The 22649-nt window shown below is 31.9% G+C and overlaps 1 protein-coding gene across 1 annotated transcript in view; it reads right to left on the reverse strand.

Moving 5' to 3' along the window:
* LOC107441530 (putative chitinase 10) overlaps positions 1-20102 on the reverse strand; it is a 43976-nt gene extending 23874 nt beyond the window's left edge. Inside the window, exons 1-5 of the mRNA XM_016054830.4 lie at positions 19989-20102; positions 15669-15741; positions 2628-2654; positions 1293-1547; positions 290-454 (exon numbers count right to left, since the gene is read on the reverse strand). Coding sequence (XP_015910316.4) covers positions 290-454; positions 1293-1547; positions 2628-2654; positions 15669-15711 — 490 coding nt within the window. The 5' untranslated portion in view covers positions 15712-15741; positions 19989-20102. The remainder of the gene's footprint in view (positions 1-289; positions 455-1292; positions 1548-2627; positions 2655-15668; positions 15742-19988) is intronic.
* Between the last annotated feature and the right edge of the window lie 2547 nt (positions 20103-22649).

Raw genomic sequence — 22649 nt, forward strand, 5'->3', positions numbered from 1 at the left:
TAATTCAGAAGACAAGAGGACACCTCGATCAATACCCCCAGAGATATTGGTTTGTTATGGAAACATGAAGGACTTTACGACTCGACAGATTTAAAGTGCATCATTCACCATTTACTACACGGGGAGTCTACGGACGGCGGGTATCTAACCCATAAACTCTTGGACATGGTCCCAGTGCCCTACCAACCAGTCTATCCCGGCCCAGTATAATATTATTATAACTATTAGGCCCATTTCTTTTAAACAAATATATTATAAAATATGAAAGATTAGTTAGTAAAAGACTTACGCAGATTGCAAAGAACTTGGCCCTTATAGTTGCACACTTGCAAATTAGGATCGAAGTAAAGACCTTTTTTACATCTTACAACTTTTGGCTTATTGTTGTTGCAGAGAACATATTCATCACAACGATGAGGACTAGGAAACATACCATTTGGACCTTGACACATGTCTGTAAGGGAAAGTGACAGATACTTAATATTGTAAAAAATAAATTGCATCGATTTTAATATCAAGACAATTGGAAGAATATATTATATCCTTTTTAAATATCAAGACAATTTGTACTTAATTAAGAAATATAAAATTTATTAAAATAAATTGTGAAATTGGATATTGAAGTCTGCGCTATTAACATTAAAAATGTGCACACCAGGAGCGCATGCGCAATTACTTCAAAAATTTAAGTATGAGAGCGTACGGGATTAATACATTAATTTGAGGAATATCTCTTATCTTATAGTTAACATAAAAAGATTGCCAACGTCGTGATTTTCAGAAAAAAGCGTTACTTTCTAAGAATAAAAACATCCATGTTTGTTCTATAAACATTTGTATATAATGTGCTCTTTTGTCTTGAACTGTATTTAAATAAAGCAATAAAATAAATTCTGCGAAATTAAACTTGTCTGCGATCTCAAGACAATTGTTGTAGTTCATAAGTCGATCATTTTACGGTAGAACATTTAAACGAGGACTAATACCACACACCCTTGGTCCCTACGCAGACTGATCCAAGTGGTCACCCACCCGCACACTGACCGCAGGGAGTGATGCTTGACTTCGGTGATCTGGTGGGAATTGCGTTTTAACGATCAGTCCACTGCGGGAAACAAAAACAAAAAAACTCAATTGAAGATATGTGTAGAAGAAAATTACTTCTTTATCGCTTTCAACTGGCTTGATCACATTTTTTTTAAATCAGAATTAAGTATACGCTGATAAACCAAGAACAGGAAATTTCGATTCATGAAAAGTTTTAGTCATTATTTAAGAAAAATTTAACTTACTAGAACATTTTGCTTGATTTGGAAAATTGCACATTTTCTTTTCCTTGTCGAACAATAGACCAGGGGCACAGCTTTGGAGTATAGCTTGACCATCAATACAGTTGTAAAATGTTGAACAATCATTATCATTCGGAAACATTCCATTATCTTTCGGACAATAATCAGGAACGCCGTCATCATCATCATCGTGGTGGCGGTGATTATCATGGTCATCATCATATCTAGGTTCAATTTTCTTAGTTTTCTCGTCTTTATCTAGGTTTATTACGAAATGAATTATCTAATTGTAGAAAAAACAGTTAACTGCTACAGAAATTGAGAATGTAAAAATGGTCATTTATCATTATCAACTCGTGATACCGTAAAGGACTCACTCTACAACATCTCTTGCTACTCTCAATAAATTATTTTAGTGTTCGTAATTTATGTGTAATTAAAATCTTGATTAAATTTACCGTGTTTGAACTTGAGAAATTTAATTACTAGCTCGTGATACCGTAAAGAACTCACTCTATAACATATTTTGCTACTCTCAATAAATTATTATATTGTTAATAAGTAATTTGCGTGTTGTTAAAGTCTTGATATCTCTATCTACTCTCAATAAATTATTTTAGCGTCATTAAGTAATCTGTGTGTTATTAAAGTCTTGATATCTCTATCTACTCTCAATAAATTATTTTAGTGTCAATAAGTAATTTGTGTGTTATTAAAGTCTTGATATCTCTAGCTACTCTCAATAAAAGATTTTAGGGTTAATTAGTAATTTGCGTGTTATTAAAGTCTTGAATAAAGTCCTGATATCTCTAACTACATTCAATAAATTATTTTAGTGTTAATAAGCAATTTGCGTGTTGTTAAAGTCTTGATATCTCTATCTACTCTCAATAAATAATTTTTGTGTTAGTAAAGTAATTTGTGTGTTTTTAAAGTCTTGATATCTCTAGCTACTCTCAATAAAATATTTTAGGGTTAATAAGTAATTTGCGTGTTATTAAAGTCTTGAATAAAGTCCTGATATCTCTAGCTACTCTCAATAAATTACTTTAGTGTTAGTAAGTAATTTGTGTGTTATTAAAGTCTTGATATCTCTATCTACTCTCAATAAATTATTTTAGTGTCAATAAGTAATTTGTGTGTTATTCAAGTCTTGATATCTCTAGCTACTCTCAATAAATTACTTTAGGGTTAATAAGTAATTTGTGTGTTAGTAAAGTCTTGATTATATTTACCAAAATGTTATGATTTTTGAATATTATAATTTTTGCTTGAACACTAAGTTAAAAATACTTCAATTAAAACTTTACTTAACTTTTATTAAAATTAAAAGCTTACCGTCATCTGCTGCTGCGAGAAAAACACCTAAAATAATAAAAATATATTTAAAAGTCATGTTTATAATCGAGGTTATGTATCGTTTGTAAAAAATATTTGATGTTTGAAAAAAATCATAATCAGATGATTACTATAGGGTTCAATCAAAGTAAAGGAGGAGTTAAAATAAACTTAATGCCCAATTTATTTATTTATCGAAACGGGAATGCGCTTTGTTTGTTTGTTTAAGAACTTCCTTGCAACTTTTTCTTTGATAAACTTGGTTTTGGTGATTTTAACTCTTTTTTCTTGCTTTGATCAATAATGATTCGCTCAATTTTGATAACGTCTTTGTTTTTATCAAATTTAAATTTTAATTTACCGTCTCTTATATGCATAATTTTTAGACGTCGTTTTTTTCGAAGACTTTAAAAATATCTATTATAATAGTTCTTTCATAACATGAAATTCAAGCAGCGAGTGTTCATGTATATGAAAAAAAAAATGTATGAATCATGTATACAAAAAGAAATGTAAAGAAAATGTTAGGGAACAAATGTTAGGGTTAAAGAAAATGTTAGGCTTATTATCAAATTTTAATTCTAATCAACAAAGATAGTTTATGCCACAAATAAAAATAAAAGAATTTTCATTCAAATACTAGGACATAAGAAAATACAATAAGTTTTTTAAAATTTTTTATATTTTTTTTATTATTATTATTATTTTTTAATCAAAACACCGGACACGAGAAAATGGCAATGATTTTTTCCTCTCCTAACATACATAGCGTCAAGGTGCGGTAATAAACTTAACTACTAGTTTATCGAAGAATTAGTCTTTTTTTTAAATTGAATTTATGGAATCACACTTTAATTATTTGGCTTTATTTTAATTCCATAAACTGCTTGGATATTTTTTCTTCAAAGATATCAAATGTTAATAAAAACGTATTTTTCTCTTCACTTAAAGTAAATTACAATTTTATTGAAATACTAGGAGGCTGCGACCCCTGCTAATGAAGGGGGCGAAGCCTGCCCTGCTAATTAATCCGAAATGAACTGCTTCGCAGTTCATTTCGGATTGCTTCGCAATCCAATGCTCGCTTTGCTCGCTCATTGGATACATTTTTAACGTCTAGCTTCTGTATACTTTTTTGAATACTGAAGTTATGAAAACTTTTCACTGTAGAAAATTCTAAACCTGTACATTTCAATATTAATTTGAAATTGCAAACAGTTCACATATTTTGTTTAATCACACTATTCTAAATTTCAGTTGTTGAGAAAAGTAACTGTTGTAAGTTATGTTTTAAAGTCTTTCCCACCAGAGGGCTAAAGCCATATATTGTAAAACAATATGAAATAGTAGTCTGCCACTGAACGCCGGATGTAAAGCAACGGCTTCGATGAAGATAATTTTGTATTTTTAATTCTCTGAATCGCGCCACCCTAATAATATGGAATTTGTAAAATAAATGCATATATTTTTGATTGTTGATGAAGTTTTTGTTTTCATCAGTGTTCAGAAGCAGAACAACTATAAGTTTTTTATTTTATCACAAAAATATAAAATGTATAAAAGACAAAAAAAAAAGAGTAAGAAAATGAGTTTAGTCATAGAAAAAGTTAAAATTAAAATATAGTATTTGTCAGTTAAAATAAAACTTTTTGTTTAAGTCATTGTTAACAATTCAAATTTCTCCGAGGCAATTCTAAACCTAAATTTTGTTCAAAATGTCAGTAAAATTAAGGTAGTATTGTTAAGTTGAAACACAATATTTTTAGTTTTGATGTCAGCAATACAATTCAATTTTTTCACAAAAACGATTCTTTCCATTATTAAATTCAGTGTCAGCAATTCAAATTTTTCTGAGGCAACTCTTAACCTCTAAATCTTATTTTTTTAATGTACACATTTCTAAATGTCAGTATTCAACCACAAAACAACTTAAAGTCCTCAAATTTATCATGAAGTTGTAAAATGTAATGAAAGAGGGTCATAGCAATAATGTTAGTAGAAGTAAAATTAGTACTGTAAAATTAAAACAATATTTTTAATCAATGAGCCAAGTTCTTCAAGAAGCAGTTGTAGAAATAGCTGGATAGAAGTTTTTTTTATTTAAAACTTTTTATAGAATTTCTTTAAAAACACAATTGTTAATCTGGGCACTTGGCGATACAACACTCATAGAATTGAAGAATTTGTTACGTCAAGCGCTCAGGTATCATAATTTTGATCTAGTTGCGCTTCTATGTCATTTTGATTTATGTTACTAAGTTAACTTTCAAAAAATTCTACGGTAATTCATAATTTTGATCTAGTTGCGCTTCTATGTCATTTTGATCTATGTTGCTAAGTTAACTTTCAAAAAGTTCTATGGCTGGCAACAGCATTTATATTTTTTAGTTGTTAATTTTTATTTATTTTAGAATTCGTTTTTTTTTTTTTTCAGCGAAATGTTTTTTAGCCTAACAGAATTCTTTGCCGACTGTTCTCGATATATATGAAGAAAATAAAGTAAATATTTAAGTGTTGTGAAAAGAATCTTATTTAGTTGTACAATGTACTTCTTTAAAAATGAAAACTGTTGCCACCAGCGGAAAAGAAATATAGTCAAAATTTGGGAGCCACGTAAGAGAATTATATATATTAGATTAGCTTTTTCTCTTTTTCTTGTTTTTAGTTATATTTTTATGTTGAATGTTATAAATATTTATGTGCTTAACATGCATCTTTAACACCTTTAACCTAATCGAAAAATAAATTCTGAAAACTGTTCTTTCATCATGTTATTACGTTGATGCATAAATTATTAATATATGTTTTTCCTCTCTCAGTTTAAAATAGAATTTGTCACAGAGTTAAACTAATAAAAAACATAACAGACTATTTTTTTCCAATTCGAACTATCATCCAGTTATTCCTTTGAAAAATTAATGAGTAACAAGATTTTAATTTGACTTATTTTCAAATTTTAATTCGAATCAACAAGGAGAATTTATGCCACAAATAGGAATAAAAATATTTTTATTCAAATACTAGAACATAAGAAAATACAAGTTCTTTTTTTAAATCAAAACACTGGACACAGGAAAATGGCAATAATTTTTTTTCCCGTCATACATGGATACCGTCACGGTGCTGTAATAAACTTAAGTACCAGTTAATCGAAGAATTTGTCTTTTTTTTTTAAAATTAAATTTATAGAATCACTCTTTAATTGCTTAGCTTTATTTTAGTTCTATAAACTGTTAGGATGTTTTTTTTTCTTTAAGGATATCAAGCGTTAATAAAAACGTATTTTTCTCAGCAGTTAAATTAAATTGCAATTCTATTTAAATATTCTAAAAAAATTCTCTCTTTTCTATTTTTCTTGTTCGTAGATATATCTTTATGTTAAATATTGTTAATATTTATTTGATTCACAGCCATCTTTAATACCTTTAAACTAATAGAAAAATAAATTCTGAAAACTGCTCTTTCTTCTTGTTATTATATTGATGTATAAATTGTGAATGAATGTTTTTCTTCCCCCAATTTAAAGTAGAATTTGTCACAGAGTTAAACTTATAATAAGAAAGAAAAAAAGCAGAAATTTTAAATTTAGAACACAGGAAAATAGCAATAATTTTTTTATTATCCTAACATATGTAGCACCACGATGTGATAATAAGCCTAACAACTAGTTAGACGAAGAATTTATCTTTTTCTTTTTAAATTGAATTTATGGTATTCTCTTTAATTGGGTATACTATAGCCTACGTCACAGGTTGTGTTATTCCTACTAAATTTAACCCATGAACGGCATTTTCTGCGAGCCTAACTTCAAGCCACAAATAAACAAACGAAGTGTTTGATCGTTTAAATAGCTGCTCGCCAGATTTTATTGCATTATAAAGAAAAGTAATTGATATTCGATTTTTGATTAATAATTGATTTATGTGGATAGTGGCATAGAATTTAGCATTGCGTCATGGTAAATGTTATTCCTACTAAGTGGAAGTAGTTGTGTTTTTTTTATATTATACCCAATTGTTTGGTTTTAATTTAATTTTATAAACTCTTTTAAAGTTTCTTTAAAGGATATCGAGTGTTAATAAAAAAATAACTACTTTAGTTCTTAATACTAAGAACAAATTACAATTTTACTTAAATATTCTCTCCTTTTATTTGTATTGAATATTATAAATACTTATGTGCTTAACATGCACCTTTAATACCTTTAAACTAATAGAAAAATAAATATTGAAAATGGTTCTTTCTTCTTGTTACTATGGTGATGTACAAATTATTAGTGTATGTTTTTCTTCTTTCATTTTAAAGTAGAATTTGTCACAGAGTTAAATTAATAATATAAAAAAAATTAAAAATAATTTCAGTTTAAAACACGGGAAAATGGCAATGATTTTTTTATTATCCTAGCATATGGTGTGATAGTACGCCTAACTACTAGTTCGACGAAGAATTTACCGTTTTTTTAATTGAATTTATGGTATTCTCTTTTATCGTTTGATTTTTATTTTAATTCCATACATTGTTTCGGATGTTTCTTCTTTACGTGTTAATAAAAGCTAAGTATTTTTCTCAGCACTTAAAGGTAAATAACAGTTTTATTTAAATATTCTCTTTTCCATTTTTCTTTTTCTTAAATATATTTTTATGCTGAATATTATAAATATTTATGTTACTATGCTGGTGTATAAATTACCAATGTATATTTCTTCTCTCTGCTTAAAATAGAATTTGTCACAGAATTAAATAAACAAAAAAAAAGACGGATTGACGGTATGACGGAAACATTAAATTGATGAGTGTTTACTGTGTGATATTTCCGCATTGGTACTTGTTCGCGCCAACTACCGTAGCCTAGGCGCCAAACAATATGGCAATGGCAAGTTTTTTAGTAAAGAAACGCTAAAATCCCAACTTTTTATGCACTTCTTTTTCAAAATAAGATGCAAATTTCTATTTGGTTTCTAAACTGTGTTTGGTTTAGAATTCTCTAAATTATACATAACCACTTGGAAATGAGGTTTATTACATTTTTTAAAGAAAATTCTTGACTTAATTTAACACGTTCATGCCGGGGTGACCCACCGGTGGGTCACGCTAGATTGTCTCATCTTGGCAGCGCACCGGAGTAAAAACTGGTAACAATAAATTTCAATTTTTAGTTTTTTTTCGGGATATATAATAAAAATCCATAACTACCAATTGTTTTTAACGGATGCAATTTTTATATTGAATTGCTTCTTCGCCGTGATAAATTTCCTTACAGTGAATTGTTATTGTTGAGAATAGATTAACTCCTCCGGAATATTATCTAATATTGAAATAGTTCTTCTACCAGTATTTTCTCTTTTCCCGTACCAATATTTTCACTTTTCCCGGCGTGAACGCGTTAAAGCTGAATAAAAAAAAAATAAGCAAGGGTAGGGAGATACTGCTCGGAGAACTTTTACTTTTTAAACATCTTTAAAAAAAATTTCTTTTACAGTAATAAAGAAAGAAAAAAACAATAATGAAAAAATAATGAATGTAGTAAAGAAATACAAGCAATAAAAAATTACAGAAATAAACAATTTTTGCAATAAACAGAACAATTTGCATTTCCTAAAAAAGAACTGAAAAATTGGCGAAAAGTGAGGATTTTTTTTTAAAAACCAGTGAAGGTGCGCCGTTCCTCTGGTACCTAAGAGTTCTTATCCTTATAAAAAGTTTTAAAAAGTATGTAGGAGGTTACCCATGGTTTAATGTGACATCAAAGTTAGTACCCACCTTTAATTTATTCTTTTTTTTCCTTATTTACAGTTTTTAGCGTGCTAGTGCCCGGATGCCTCCAAAATGTATCAACTTTTCATATTGATCTTCATCTTTTTTTTTTTTTTAATTTTTCGTGGACTTCTGCGTGATTGTCATCAAAATTCAAAATTTAGCAACTTTTTGGGGCGCAAGTCCCGATATGACTCTTCTTGTTTATTCATCAAAAAACTAATAACATTTATTAAAAGGTTGCTGTTAAATTTAAAGGGAAGGCTTTACCGTGACTGGGGCAAAAAGAAACTTTGGAAAATACTTTACTGTGACATTTAATTACACAGTTTATGGTTTATGCTGAACAATAACAAAATACACAACGCTACTTTTGATTGCATTTGAGTTAAGGTGAATAAACTTCATTTTTAGTTGAATTCGTATCACGCTTCGCATCACATTCATATTAATCAACCCTCTTCAAATGTACCAAATAATCAACAAAGAACAAAAATTGATTTTTTCTTCTTCTTTATTTGACAGTAAAACTTCCAATTAATATGAATAACAGAAAAAAGACTGATAGATTATTTCCCTTAAAAACGTTTCGTTGATATAGACAATAGACACAGAACTGACCAAAAAAAAAAACCTTATTCTTAATTTTCCTTGTCTGTCTTTGACTGTGAAAAGGAACTGTCCGTACACTGAACTGATTTTTTTTATTTCGTTGTGCTTTGTTTTCCAGAAAGTGTGAAGAAAATATCTGTTTAGCATTTAGAGCAATAAGTTAATATAGGCGGATCTATTTTTAATAATAACTCAAGATCTCGAGAAATGTCGATGTAAGGATATATATTGTTTTTAATTTTCATAAATAGTAAAAAAAAAACAGTTTTTTTAACAGCAGTTATAACGAAACACATAATTGTACAAACTACGTTTTCATTTAAACAATAATGAACTAGGAAGAAATGACAGAGTTCAAATAACGGGATCTTATATTTCGATTGAAAATATCCCCATTCCAATAAAGGATTCTTTATCCGACACCAATCCTATTGAAACAAATAATATTCTAATTATTTGTTTCAATCAGATATAAAAGGTAGAATAAAAAATTGAAAAAGGATGATAAATATTTCCATGTACACTGGTCTAAAATATTAAGAGAATTTACAATTATCTCTGAGACTACTGAACCGATTTTAATGAAATTTGATATGTGTGTGTCGCGGGTTGCTGCAGGGCCCTCCGCAGGTCGTCATCTACCGAGCGATATTCGGAAGCAAGAGCGCTCCTAAGGAAATGACTTTTTACTTTCTTGTTTTGTTCCTATGTTTTTGCTTTTTCATGTCAATTACCTCTGCCATTTGAAATAAATAAATATGTCGCGGGCAATGTAAATAATTGGGCATTGTTTATAATGCCCGGGCAATTTAAAAAGTGCCCAAAAGGATGTGACAAAATGATAAATTATGTTGCAATTATTACATTGCCCGGTCATTATGTATAATGCTAAAAGTCAAGTGGGCAATTTGTGTCACACATAGCCACAGGGTGTCTTGGGATATTCATCCACTTTTAGATGCACCTGGATAATTTTTTTTTTAATTTTTGCCGCACACGCGCTGTATAAAGCAACTACTTCAATTACTCTTATCTGGCGCAGTTTTTAATATTTTTTTTTAAATTTTAAGGCAATAATTTCGGTATAAGTTTAAAATTGATTCAAACGCTTTGTTTAATTTTTTTTAATATTTAAGCTATAGCAAAAGTGGCACTAGACCTAGTATATATTTCGGACATTTACCAAAGGTCTAGTCATACTAGGTCTGGTTAAGTGCCATTACCCGGTATACATTTGCCAGTTATATCATTCACTGATGTTTTTTTAAGGTCAAGTGCCACTGCCCGGTATACATTTGCCCGGTATACCCTACAATGATATTTTTTTAAAGTCAAGTGCCATTGCCCGGTATATATTTGCCCGATACTCCAAACACTGATGTTTGTTCTAGCCTATCAATAAGTATTAAAATATCGAATAAATGTAATTATATCCCCGAAAAAATTTGTATCAAATTGGATGTAATAAATATTTCGGACATTCACTAAAGCGACTAATTTGATTGTCAACATTAACCAGTGAACATTGGCCAGCCAGAATCACACCGCACGCACGTGGTTGTCCCATTGCTGTCAATTAATCAAAGTGCCCAAAGAAATAATCGCGGTATTTATAATTATCGTAAAGTAATTCAAATTTATCAAATTGCCCAATTTTAATGGTCATCATTCATAATAACTAAGCATTATGAATACTGACCTAAATAATTACATTGTCCGTAACATGTACATATACACTGACTGAGCAAAACTCATGGGATAGCAGGGCTCTGATTTGTGGATGGACAGCACGTGTGACCAACGTGACCTGGTGGCCTCCGCGACGGTCTCAGTTGTGTGTTAGACATTGCTTGAAGTGAGTGTGGTAGTGATCAGGTAAATTGAATGCAACGTCGTCGTGAGTTGACGGCATTCCAACGCAGCATGGTTGTGGGTGCCCGACGCATGGGACATTCCATTTCGGAAGCTGCTCAGGAATTCGGCTTCCCAAGGTCAACCGTATCGAGAGTTTACCGAGAATGGGTGAATGAGGGTGTCACAGTCCACAACAGACATCATACCGGGCGTCCACAGGCCCTAAGTGACCGAGACAGGCGATACCTGAGACGAGTGGTAACTCGAGAGAGGAGAGCAAATGTGTAACAAATCACGGCTGAATTCAACACTGGCCGTGATAGAGACGTGTCCCAGTGGACAATTCGTCGGAACATGCGTGTTCTCGGGTATGAGAGCCGTCGCCCCACACGTATGCCACTGCTAACCCAGCGTAATCGGACAATTCGGCGCGCATTTGCCACCAATCACCACGGATGGACACTGCAACAGTGCCGTAACGTGATCTGGTCTGACGAATCACGTTATCAACTGTTCCATGCTGATGGAAGGCACCGTGTGTGGCGCACACCGCACGAAGCGATGGATCCAGCATGCCAAGTGGGCGCAGTCCAGGCCGGTGGCCGATCAGTCATGGTGTGGGGCGCATTTTCATGGCATGGAATGGGCCCCCTGCTCGTTCTGGGTGCCACATTGGCTGGTCAGTGGTATCTTCAGCTGCTTGGAGACCATCTCCACCCTTTTGTCATGTTTCAACACCCTGATGACATTGCTGTGTATCAAGATGACAATGCAGCCCCACATCGCACCAATATCGTCCGTGCCTGGTTCGACCAGCATGCAGGTGAGATCCAACGACTGAACCACCACGACTGAACCACCTGATATGAACCCCATTGAACATATCTGGGATGCCCCCGACGTCAGGCTCAGGGCATTGAATCCTCAACCCACGAACAGGCCAAAATCGGCTACCGCTCAGCAGGATGTGTGGTGCCAACTACCTCCGGACGTGTTGCAGAGCCTTGCGGACTCACTTCCACGCCGTATCGCTGCACTCCGTAGGGCCAGAGAGGGCCCGACCAGATATTAGGTGGGTATCCCATGAGTTTTGCTCAGTCAGTGTACATTGATACAATGCGAAACAAATAACCACTCAACAATCGTGATACACACGCATGATCGCGTGTAACACTCGTTGGAACCAGAAGCTAGGAAACAGCAGTTGCAGAATAAGCAAAAAACTGGGTTAATCGAGGAAATGGTCCCGTCTTACAGATATGCAGACCTTGCAGTGTGATTTCATGCTTGAAATAAGGCAGTTTATCATTTTCTGTGGCGATTGTTCCCACTGGTTCAGCAATGCTATTTTCATTCCCTGGATGATTCTCGGAGGAGGGTAGCGAGTTGCTATTGCCTTCCCCAGAGCGCCCTAGACATGCTCAATTGTGCTAAGGTCTGGAGATCTAGCTGGTCAATCCATCCGGCGAATATCCTCACTCTCTATATATTCGTCGACCAGAATATCTCTAAGTAGCCTAGCGTTATCGTACAATAAAATGAACTCAGGGCTAACTGCACCCCTGAAAAAGCGAATATGGTGATCCATGATCTGATCCCTATACCTTACACCAGTCACAGAGCTCTTTCAAAGACAAGGAGAGGTGTGCGGCCATCCAACATGATGCCTGCCCAGACCATAAAACCTGCTCCGTCGTAATGGTTTATTTTGCTGACATTGGTGGGTAAGTAGCGGGTGCCTGGTTCTCTCCATATGACCCTAGGGCGAGAATCGGTGTTTAGACTGAACCGGGACTTATTAGTGAAGAAAACGGTGGGCCAATGATCCATACTCCAATCTCTATGCTCTCTGCACCATGCTGAACGGACTCTCTCGCCTGTAGAATTGAGCTGGACGCAAACAGCAGGTTTTCTTGCAAACAACCCCTTCTCATGAAGTCGTTTGGAAACAGTCATCCTTGGAACACGGGTTCCTGTGACTGCATACAAGTCACGAGAGAGCTGAGAAGCTGTAGCCTCGCTATAATGGACAAATGGTGATCGTCTCTGGCCGTCGTGGCTCTTGTACCACCTTACCTAGGCTTTGTCTCGATGGATCCGGAATCCTGGTACTGTTTCCATAAGTTACACACGACGCTGGACGTTAAATTGAACTATCTACAAATCTGGACCTAAGATTGGTCTGCTTCTAGCCTCTCCACAATTCACCACCTTATTCCATCATCTAAACGCTGGAGATTGCTCAATTTTACTATTGCAATTAGAATTTAACCTATCGCTGCGAAATAACACAGAGAAATTCGCCGAATCGTGCTAGCGAACAAAATGCGTCTTAACTTTTGCGCACTTATAAAGCCTGCTTCTCTTCTGGCTCCGCCTGCACACAAGTGTACGCTTACGTATTTAATGTACAAGATTTGCATTTTAGTTATATTTATATTAGTTTATTTGTAAATTGCTTCTTGGCGAACAATTTATAAAATGAATCAGAGTTAAAATGAGTGCGTTTATTTCAAATATGTCAATTTATTAAGAAATTCGCAGTAAATCAATCATCCGAAAAAAATTTTGAAAATTTAACACTCAAAACTAGTAAAAATATTTTTACATCTAATTTCAAATAAGAAATAAATTGAAAAAGTACAAAAAAAATTTGCAATGGGGGGGGGGGACAATAGGGATTAATTAAGGTTTGACAAATATGAAAGCATTTTTTACCTATCTATTTTACTTTCGGATATTTGGAACAGCTTCTTAGGCATTCCTAAGATCTGATTGATTTTGATAACATTTGACGACCTTTTTATAAATTTTAAAGCCGTTTTTCTTTATCAGCTCTATATTTAGATGTACGGTTTACTTCTATGAGGAATCAGTAATATGTTTTTGACGATTCATCAAAAACCTATTAATTGGAGAATTCTCATATTGAATCTTAGAGAAGTTGCACTAAATTTTCAAAGGTTAACGCAATTGAAAAAAAAATTCAATTTTTAAACCAAGTAAACTGAAATCTATTTAATATCTACCAATCGTTTCGTATCCTTGCAAAACAGTTTTTGTGCTATATAATAAATACAAAAATCATTTTGTTAGAATACGAAAACTCTTGCCTTAAGTGCGCTGAATCTACAAAAATAAATCACGAAATGAAAAATTACATTTATGTTTGAAACAAACTCCCAAAAAATAAGCTTAAAATAATATTTTGAAATTATTTATGTGCTAGTTTTATGAAATAAGAGAACAATAATGGAAAATATTAAATTTTCAAAGTATTTGTATACGGAAATATTTAAAAGAATGTTAAAATTTGCTTTCAAATTTGTCGTTTGGGTTCAAGGATATCTGAAGTTAGCCTCTTCACTTGATACTAGCTGTTGTCGCCGGCCATTGAGGCAGAGGGGATGCGATTGTTCTTGTTTTCCAGTGGCGCCATCTATGGACAAGAACTCGACTTCTGTCACACCCATACACCACACCCGTTGATAGGGAGGACCCTTTCATACATCACAATTTTGCAATTTTTCAGATCGCAATTTTGACTTGATCCAGAGAACAATCAGTCTCCAATTCAGTATCACCAAAGGTAGAATTTGTTATGGGGACATGGAGAACTTTGTAACCCGACATATTTAACGTGCACCAGTCACATGCTTGATACCAGTTTTAACCACCATTTTGAATTTACTGAGTTGCAGGGGATCAAAAGTGAAAGAAACTTAAACATTCCTATAGAGTAGACAAGGAAGGTATTGCTAACTCAAATTTTTTAATGCTAAATCGAATAACATCTAATGTAGGTCGACAGAACTAATAATTAGGAAGTTATAAGGGCTTTAGTTTACAAATAGCATAAAATATATGATCTTTGATTTGTACCTACTTGTCTACGCACTTGATCATTTTATCTAAATAATAAGAGGTGTATTGTTTCCTATATATTTCTTATGATAAGCTTTATAATGAGACTAAAAAATCAATAAATAAATCATATTTACTTGATAAAAAAATTTAATCTTCGTAAAACCGAATATATAACGCAATAATAAGAAATAAATGAGAAGGAATTTTACTCGTTAACGAAAATTATAACAGTGCAAATGGGGAAAGGTTTTTCTGCATCTTGTATTAATTTTTTTTTAATTAAAATTTTAGTATAAACGTTTGAAACTTATATTTGGCATCATTTAATACCTCTTCTTTTCTTGTTACTTTCTTCATCAACTTAAACGTTAGCATATGTAAAAATCTCGGGAGAGAGTAAAATACATTTTTCAACCACAATGGATAAATAATAAATAATGCAAAAAAAAAACTTTAAAATTTCCCAAAAAACGCTTAAAATTGAATTCGAAGTGTGTTTTTAAAAAAATACCATCAAGTTAAGAAATAAAAATGGCTTTGTCACAATATGAAATTTCATCTCCATAGTTGCATTTCAACAGGCTGTAGATCGGCTTGCATGATATTTTTTACTACAAGCTTGACAGTTAGTATTTCTCGAACTAATTATCAAACGCTAAACTTTTTATTTCCTTGTTGTACTTTCTAATAAATTTTTTAAACATCGACGAAATTCTATCTAATCGTTTTAGCAGTATAAAACAAAATGTAAAGTGAAGTTGAACACCCAAAACAGTGGCAGCAGCTGATCTTGCAATTTTTAATGTAGAGAAATATTGTATTCATTAATTTTTTTCAAATATTTAGTAAATAAAGTGAGAAAAAAAACTTCAAAAATTGTAGTTAGTTTTTCTCAAGTAATTCTAAGCACTAAAATACTTAATATTACAAGCAATAAAAATAAGTGCAACTTACCAGAAAGCATGAATATAATCCATGCTGTATCTTTTATTTTCATGGCAAATAGCCCTTACCAAAAGAGCAGGATCTAAAATTAAATGAAAAAAAAAATTTTTTTTAACATTTGCGCAAAAGTAGAGAGCAGAGTTCTATCTAGGGTTGTATAATTTACACTTAAGAGAAAAGAGATAACTATTAACACTTTCACGAATTTCGACGATTCATACTCTTTATTCAAGTTTCCATTGGATGATGAAACAAAAGTTTTACTTCCTTAATCACCAAACTTTCATGATATTTCATATAAATTTTTTAGGAATTTTTCTTCAACTGTTAAGTTTATTAACATATTCTAAATACTGAATAAATTTGCTCACGCATGTCCTAATAGAAGGGGAAATAAGCGCATGCAGTAAATAATACAAAAACCGCTTCTGAATTAATTGCGATAATTTTACTTTAAACTTGTAAAATGAGAAAACAAAACTTCAGAATATTTTTGAAGTTATACTTCTTAAGCGACTTCCAACAAGGTTGCGTTAAACGTTTAACGCTACATTTTTATTGGCCGGGAAATCACGTGGTAGGATCCAGTTTTCCCTCATTCATTTCCATATTGTTTTGGTTCTCACTAGCATAAAAATAATAAAAGTATTGTTTTTCTATAAATATTTTTTTAGTTTGTTTTGATACACATATAATTTAATAGGGTAGTATTTTTTATTTTCAAATTTAGTGTATAACAATTGTAAAAAATGAGTGAAAACAATCCCACGAGCAATGCGACGGATTTAAGGTTATGTCGAGGTACGTCTCTTGTAAATACATTTTCCAGGGCGAGACGATGAGGCACCACAAGCATTTCCACAGGTTCAAGAGGTCCACGAGGGGAAAAAGCACAATATTACCGTGATTACAAGCCGTGAGCACGGAAGCGAGCGGAGCAGGAAAAAGAGTCGTTGAATAGAACTAGTGATCCTTCTACGACTGTTGATTCTTCTACAATTAACGTCGCAGGTTGCGAAGTTTAACTTCTTCCGCGCGGAGGGACTCCACGCACTATTTTTTTAATCTCATGATCTGATTTTCACGTGCAATCTTAATGATCCAAGGATTGAGGAATTGAAACTAACTTAGACAAACAATAAGTTAAGAATTTAAACATAAAGACGAACATTTCGTAAATATTTTTTCCGACGGTTTTGTATTATTGACCCTCAAAATATAAGGATACTGTAGAAAATATAGCCAAAATAGTGACCGGAATGATCAGGTAGTGATCGGAAAATTAAAATTAAAATTACGATGCTTTTTAAACGTTGTTGCGCAAAAACTATTCGATCAATTTCGTTCAACTGTAGGATTTTGTAATTTATGGGTTCTCAGTTCAAAATTATCTAAACAAGGATACTCACTTTAAAATTCGAATTCTTTTCGATAATTAATAAATTTAATAATACAACTATTTATAATTTTTTTTCCTAGAATTATCTAAATATTATCAAATTTTTTTAAAATTTTTTTAAATAGTTTCAAAGACAGGCTAAAATAATTCTGATTGTTTCTAATTGTTCTAATAGTTACAATTGTTGATTTTCTGATTGTTCTTCTAACTAAACTATTGGAATCATAGTTTCCAAATAGCAGCTGATCTCGATATTTTGAAGTTCAAGTTCAAGAACCCAAATCTATGAAATAAAAGTATTTTTACTCGAAGAAAGTGAGCTCTTCGAATTCTTTCAGTATTAAAATATCATTTGTACTAATTAATTAGTATATTTAGCATTAGACCCTCAAACAATTAAGGTTTTATCTTCATACTTGACAGTATCTGAGTATTTGCGTAATTTTCAAGAATTGAAGTTTAAGGATTTTAATTTTTTATTACCTAACATTTTCAAAAAAAGAGACACTTTTATCAATATAAATCTAAGTACATCATAGATTTAAGTTACATCATCGTAGATGTCCCAGTACAATATACAAATCATAAAAATTTAGGCCTAACTTGAGATGAACATAAATTACTCTCTTAATAAATTATTTAATGTTTCTACTGAGTTTAAAATGAATTTTTAAAAGAACGTAGAAGTTTGAACTATTGTTCCAAAATCTAGATATATATCAGGAACATGATAAGGAAGAAAAGTGATTTAGGGATATCACACAAACTCGGAGACTAAAAGTTGTAAGACGCGACAAAAATGATGATAATGTAGTGTTCAAAGTTGATAATGCACAACAAATTTGTTCATAAGAAAGTTGCAGATCAAATCTTCAAAATTGTGTCCTGCAACTGTAAAATGCTTCTTGTAACGACGACGCATCGATTGCCGAACAATTTTTCGTTTGGCAACCAAAGAAAAGAAGATAGTAATCCGATCAATCAATGGGAAGAAATCAACTAGAAGAGGACAGGTCTGGTGAACGAGGTGGCTATCTCGTCGGTGAAAACATGTAGCATTCAGTTATGCTAGAACGTTTGTATTGAGTATGTGACCATATATTTCAGTAGGATTCTTGCTTGGAATCATATTTCTGACCTACACGCAGATATTTGAACAATACTTTTGAGTTAACCTGTTTACCAATCTAAATCTACAGACTTAATAATCTCAAAGGGATTATCAAAAATTGAACATAGAATTTGAAATATTGATCAAACAAATTTTTTAAAAGGAAAAAAAAATTAGAAGCTTATTTGTAAAAAGTATAAGCTAAATTAAGTTTTTTACACAATCAAAATTTTTATCATAAATTATATAAAAAACATTTGTCGTACAACTTATTTATTTGAAATCAGTGGTGTGCAAAGGTGCCTGAATGCCTTGGGTAAACTTCTTGATTCGATGTCCCTTACAAAAAAAAAAGGAGTGTAGCAGCGAGAGGCAAAAAATACACCCCTTTGCTTTAAAGAAAAAAAAGAGAAAAGCATTAAAATTAGTTATTTATAAAAATCTAAACTTATACTTTAAACTTATTTCTATGTGATAATAATTAGAAATTATTCGCTAATGAAAAAATTTATTGTATCCTAGAAAATATTTTTGCATATTTCTTAGATGTAAAGAATATCTAAAATTTAATTACGTAAATCTTCATAATTAAATTTGTTGAAAATTCACATTTAGTTCTTCATAAAATATTTTTCATCAGCTAAATATTAATGTGTATAAAAATCATAATTTTATAATAAAAATAAAAGTATCAGATTAAAAGATGTTAAGTCGTCGATTTAGCTGAATTAGATACCTAGGCGGTTTGTTCCTTTGCACACCCTCTCTCTGCCCACCCCTGGATGCAATTCTAAAATTTTTGGGTGGTGAACAAAATTTAATAAAAGACATAAAATTTAAATTTCGCGATTTAAACAAATCAAATATTATACTGTGTGATAAACGTCCTCCTTTCATTTTAAGGTATAAATTATATTATTAATTCAATTTAAGTCATTTGTTCTGGTTCATATCTTTAAGCTTACCTAATATATTTTTTATTCAAATAGACGAAAATAATTTTATCTGCAAAAACTTGACCAATGATAGGCAAAAACAGTAATCATATATAAACCAAATATGGCCAGAATCAGTTGAAAAATCTCTTACATTTAAAAATAATATATAGGTAAGATCATTATTATTCTTGTGATATCGGAAATAACAAAAAATAAATTATCACTAATCATGACATTTATAATTTTAGGGTTAATTAATGAAAAGAAAATTATGGCATGCTTACAATTTAAAATAACATATGCAAAAACGGACCGAAATAAAATATCATTTCGGATGAAAGTTGCATATTTGTGCATTGAAAAAGGAAATCGCATTTTAACTACAAGTTTATAAATATTATCCAATATTAGCAGCCAAAATAAAGAATGTTAGTATTAATGGCAAAATTAATTAATATAAATCTATAACTTCATCTTTTATTTAATCTCTTACATAGGAGGATGGACTTGAAAAAAAAATCTTGGTGATATCTTTAAATTTAGGGCTGTCATCAAGTGTTAATTTAAAAAAAAGATTGCATGCACCTTCTTTAAAAAATTGATTCTATGCAGTATTGAGTTTTAACTAGATGTTCATAAGTCTTTACTAATATTTGCTGGTTATGTAATATTAACAAGTAAAGGACAAAACTCAGAAATTTGTGAAATATGCGTTCGTGTTATAATGCATAAAGTATTAAAAATAAAAATTCAATTAGATGAGAAAAAAAAAGATTTTTTTTTTAATTTATAGAAAGTAAATTTATATTATTATTTCCTTCCTTTAATGCCATTCCTTTTTTATAGATAAATAAAGATCAATAAATTTTTAATAAACTCACCTGTGTTATCACGATAAGGTTGAAACCCTTCGAAAGAAAAGACTTTTTATCACGTTCTTTATAAAGGGCCAAGCGAAAACTTATCCAGATTGTGACGAAGTTATAGTGTCTTATGAACCACCAATGGAAGAAGTTAAATTTGTCACGCTTGGCTTGGATTTCCCAAAGAAGCCAAATTAACAATTAAAAAAGTTTTGTTTCGTTCGACGCTACTAAAAAAAAAAAGAACTTGTCTATTTTCCCTTTTTTTTTCAATACATACATACAATAACTTACATGACCGATTAAGTTAAAGGAAGTGAAATCAAGAGAAATTCCAAATTTTTTCGTGACAGCAGGTTGTGAAGCATTTTGCCAATTTTTTATGTAAATACATATAAACGTATTGTTATTATAGATGTCATTTTTTTAATAAATAACGGAAGCTTCTGTAGCAGAAAATTGATTAATAGAAGCAATTATAAAATGTACATAAAAAATTTACTGAAATAATTTAATAGATTAATTTTTAACGGGTAAATCATTTTATTAATGTTTATAATCGGTAAATTTGTTTCTGATGAATAATTTCATCAAAATTTTTTTTCCTATTAAAATTAAAGCAAACAAAATAAAAATAGTATAAATTAAATAAAATAGATAGGTGAAAATATGCATTTTTTTTAATGGATTTTTCGTGTCTATGAGCACTGTATTTTATAAGAATCATTTTAGTTTAACTCTATCTAAAAAATCACATAGCTGATGCAATTTTGGGATGCTCAACTAAATGTTACATTTTCTTTTGTTGCGCAAAAACTATAAGACTTTGAAATTTCGAATGTTTGTAAAAAAAATTTACGGCAGTGCGATGGAATAAAAAAATGTTCGAAATTATTTCGAAAAATATTTTTAACGTATTGTTTGTCTTATGTAAGAACTCCCCTAGTCATTCGTCTGAACCCGTGGAGGTGACTATGTTAATCAGGTGACTATTTCAAGTAGGAGTGTGAGGTCATTGTTTAGGACAAGTTTTGGCTCGTGTCGGCAAGAGAAAGGGAATCTTTTTCTTCAGTCTATTGTGTTAGCCCTAGAGTGAAGAGAAGCTACCCTCCTTGAAATGCGCTATTCTTGTTTCCATAGCAGACATTGTGGCAGGGGGAGTTCTTACCGTAGACAAACTATGAAAAATACCAAACGGGTTGCTGTGCAGGCCACAGAGTTGAAATTTAATTTGCTAAAAAAAAACAGTTTTGTTTGTGAACTTAATTCCAGCTTTTTAAAGTTCAAGTGTAGTTTATTATCAATTTTAAGTGCTTTCTTCGCAAATTTTTTCTCCCTTTTTTTCCCTACCGTGACATTTTGTTTTGTTACACGCGTGGCGTAACTACCACTACGAAAATTAAACTTCAATTCACTGGTACATAAGACATGCTAACTTGATTCAATCACGAGGTACCTTTTGATAGATGAAGGTTGGCATGGTCGATAACTCCGCCCCCACATTGGTGACCCGGGCGTGATTTGTACTCGCAGTAACGCCTACTTCGCAATCTATTGACAGTAACACGTACTTCGTTGGATGGACTACATTGAACAGTTGACTTGCTACTTGTGACTGCAACATTATCCAATCTTCCTCACGCTGTTGCTACACAGTCTCGTCTCGATCAACTGTTGCAAAACTTTTCGTTACTAATTGGATTTCCCGGTTTGGAGTGCCAGTTGTAATAACAAGTGATCAAGGCCGACAATTCATGTCAAAATTGTTTACCAATCTATCGTCCATGCTGGGGATAAAAAGAATACGTACCACGCCGTATCATGGTATGATCGAACGCCTGCATAGAACCTTAAAGAAAGGTATGTGCCACAACAAACTTCGATGGACCGAGACTCTTCCTATCGTTTTACTAGGAATCAGATCAGCATTCAAAGATGACTTGAAAGGTTCCTGTCCTGAAATGGTTTACGGCACAGGTTTACGTCTACCTGTGCCGTAAACACAACGTCTGCTTGCATACACTCGACTGCTAAAGGCAACACAGGAGCGACCACGTCTGTGAAGTTAATACACCTCTCACATTCAGCACTCAAAAAATCCGGTGACTCTCTCCCGGTCTTTCACAAGTACAGCAACTAAGTGGAAACCGTTCATCGAATTCCATCTCTGATAAAATTCTGGTGGGGGAGTATTGTGGCATAACTACCACTACGAAAATTAAACTTCAATTCACTGGTATATAAGACATGCTAACTTGATTCAATCACGAGGTACCTTTTGATAGATGAAGATTTGCATGGTCGATAACTCCGCTCCCACACATGCAAACTGTAAAATTTATGAACTTGCAATTACGATATTGACACTGAGTTGTTTTGTGGAACTGTAGTTTGCTGAAATGAAACAACGGAGTTAAAATTAGACTTTCTGAACGAGCCATTTTCATTCGTTATCGTACCTCGAATTTTATTCTGAAATTCAAGTTTGTTAGAAAGTTATTGCAAATTTACTTGCAATAAGTAAACAATTTAAATTTTAGATTTTCTTGATTTTTCCCCAACCTTTTTGCTTTAAATATCGACTATTTCTCCTATATTATAGAAGATTAATTTTCTTCTCAAACGATCTTTATTTTATAAGCTCACGATTAGATAAAAATCTTAACACTTATATTAAAA

The sequence above is a fragment of the Parasteatoda tepidariorum genome, chromosome 4 (genome assembly GCF_982258835.1).
Source record: "Parasteatoda tepidariorum strain Cologne lab strain chromosome 4, Ptep-v5.0, whole genome shotgun sequence".
In the NCBI taxonomy this organism is placed as follows: domain Eukaryota; kingdom Metazoa; phylum Arthropoda; class Arachnida; order Araneae; family Theridiidae; genus Parasteatoda; species Parasteatoda tepidariorum.